General features: G+C 22.1%; 1 protein-coding gene across 1 annotated transcript in view; it reads left to right on the forward strand.

Moving 5' to 3' along the window:
• The first annotated feature begins 1527 nt into the window (after positions 1–1527).
• Positions 1528–1552, forward strand: part of LOC136092041 (uncharacterized) — a 1023-nt gene continuing 998 nt past the window's right edge. Inside the window, exon 1 of the mRNA XM_065819761.1 lies at positions 1528–1552. This exon is cut by the window's right edge and continues 998 nt beyond it. Within this exon, the coding sequence (XP_065675833.1) occupies positions 1528–1552 (25 nt within the window).

Genomic DNA, 1552 nt, shown 5'->3' on the forward strand with positions numbered 1-1552 from the left:
CCGGGGCTAGTTGCAACAGGGGTAAGTTACAACAATGCGGTTTAAAGAATGGTTTTTGTATATTTTTCCTAAATTTTTCTTAAATAATATAACTATAACTTTAACGCGTCAGCTGTAAAAAACTTACAGTTATTCAATAAAAATTTCAAAAGTTATTGATGTTTTTTTTTTTTCGATATAAAATTCTAAATTTCGTTTTTGAAGTTTTTTTGGGTTTTACTTTAAACTTAGAGGTATATGACCATAATACAGTTATGGTAAGTTAAAAAAATCTTTTTCAAACACGATAAGTCAAAAGAAATTTTTTTTTTTTAATAAAAATAATTATATACAATGATTCGAGTGATAATGATGCCTATGGGGTAAGCTGCATCAAATTGCTTGGGGTAAGTAGAATCATAAATTAGCTGCGGGATTTGTTAATTTTACGCACTTAACTAGTTTTTTCTAAAATAATGGACGCTATTTTTATGTAACAGCGCAAACAAATATAAACGAAAACAAAAATTTTATGATGAAGAAAAGTTTAAATAAATTGTAAATGTATATAATATATAAAGCATATGTATATATATGCATATATGTTTGTGTATTACATATTATGTATATATACATGTATTTTATATGTATATTATGTTTAATATACATATTACATACATGTATATATATATATATATATATATATATATATATATATATATATATATATATATATATATATATATATATATACATAATATACATATAGCATATATGTATATATACATAATATATAATACATAAATATATATATAAATACGTTTCATATATATTATTTACATATACAACTTATATAAGCTTTTATTTATTAATTTTTTTTAATTTTTTTTTTAAACTTATTTTTATCTCAAAATTTTGTTTTAAATTTATATATATATGTGATATATATATATATATATATATATATATATATATATATATATATATATATATATATATATATATATATGTATACATATATGCAAAGATACATTAATCATTCATATATAAATAAATGATGATGTAGGTTAAGTTGTGTAAAATGACGTTAATGTTTTTTTATTTTATTGTTATTTGATTAAACTGTTATTTTGTGCTTAAGTAAAAATTGTAAATGAGAACTTATAAGAGAAAAACTGAAAATAGACTTTATCCAACAGCAGTGGTAATAGAGGCAGCAAACCATGCTATTGATGGAAAAGAAATATTGATTAGAGCATCAGCAAAAAAGTATGGAATCCACTACTCAACTCTTTTTCGTTACATAAATAAAGTAAAAAAAGTTATTAATATGGGAATGCCGCTACCTATTCCTGGTTATAAAAATCACGCCAAGTTTTCAATTTAGAACAAGAAAAAGCTATTGCTTTATATATATCAACAGCTCCTGATATTTATTTTGGATTATCACCTTATGAAGCACGAAAACTTGCATTTGAATGTGCTATAAAGTATAACCTTAATTTTCCAAAATCTTGGTTAAAACTTTCAATGGCTGGTCCTGACTGAATGAGAGGGTTTTTAAATCGACATT

The sequence above is a fragment of the Hydra vulgaris genome, chromosome 15, assembly GCF_038396675.1.
Source record: "Hydra vulgaris chromosome 15, alternate assembly HydraT2T_AEP".
Taxonomy (NCBI): domain Eukaryota; kingdom Metazoa; phylum Cnidaria; class Hydrozoa; order Anthoathecata; family Hydridae; genus Hydra; species Hydra vulgaris.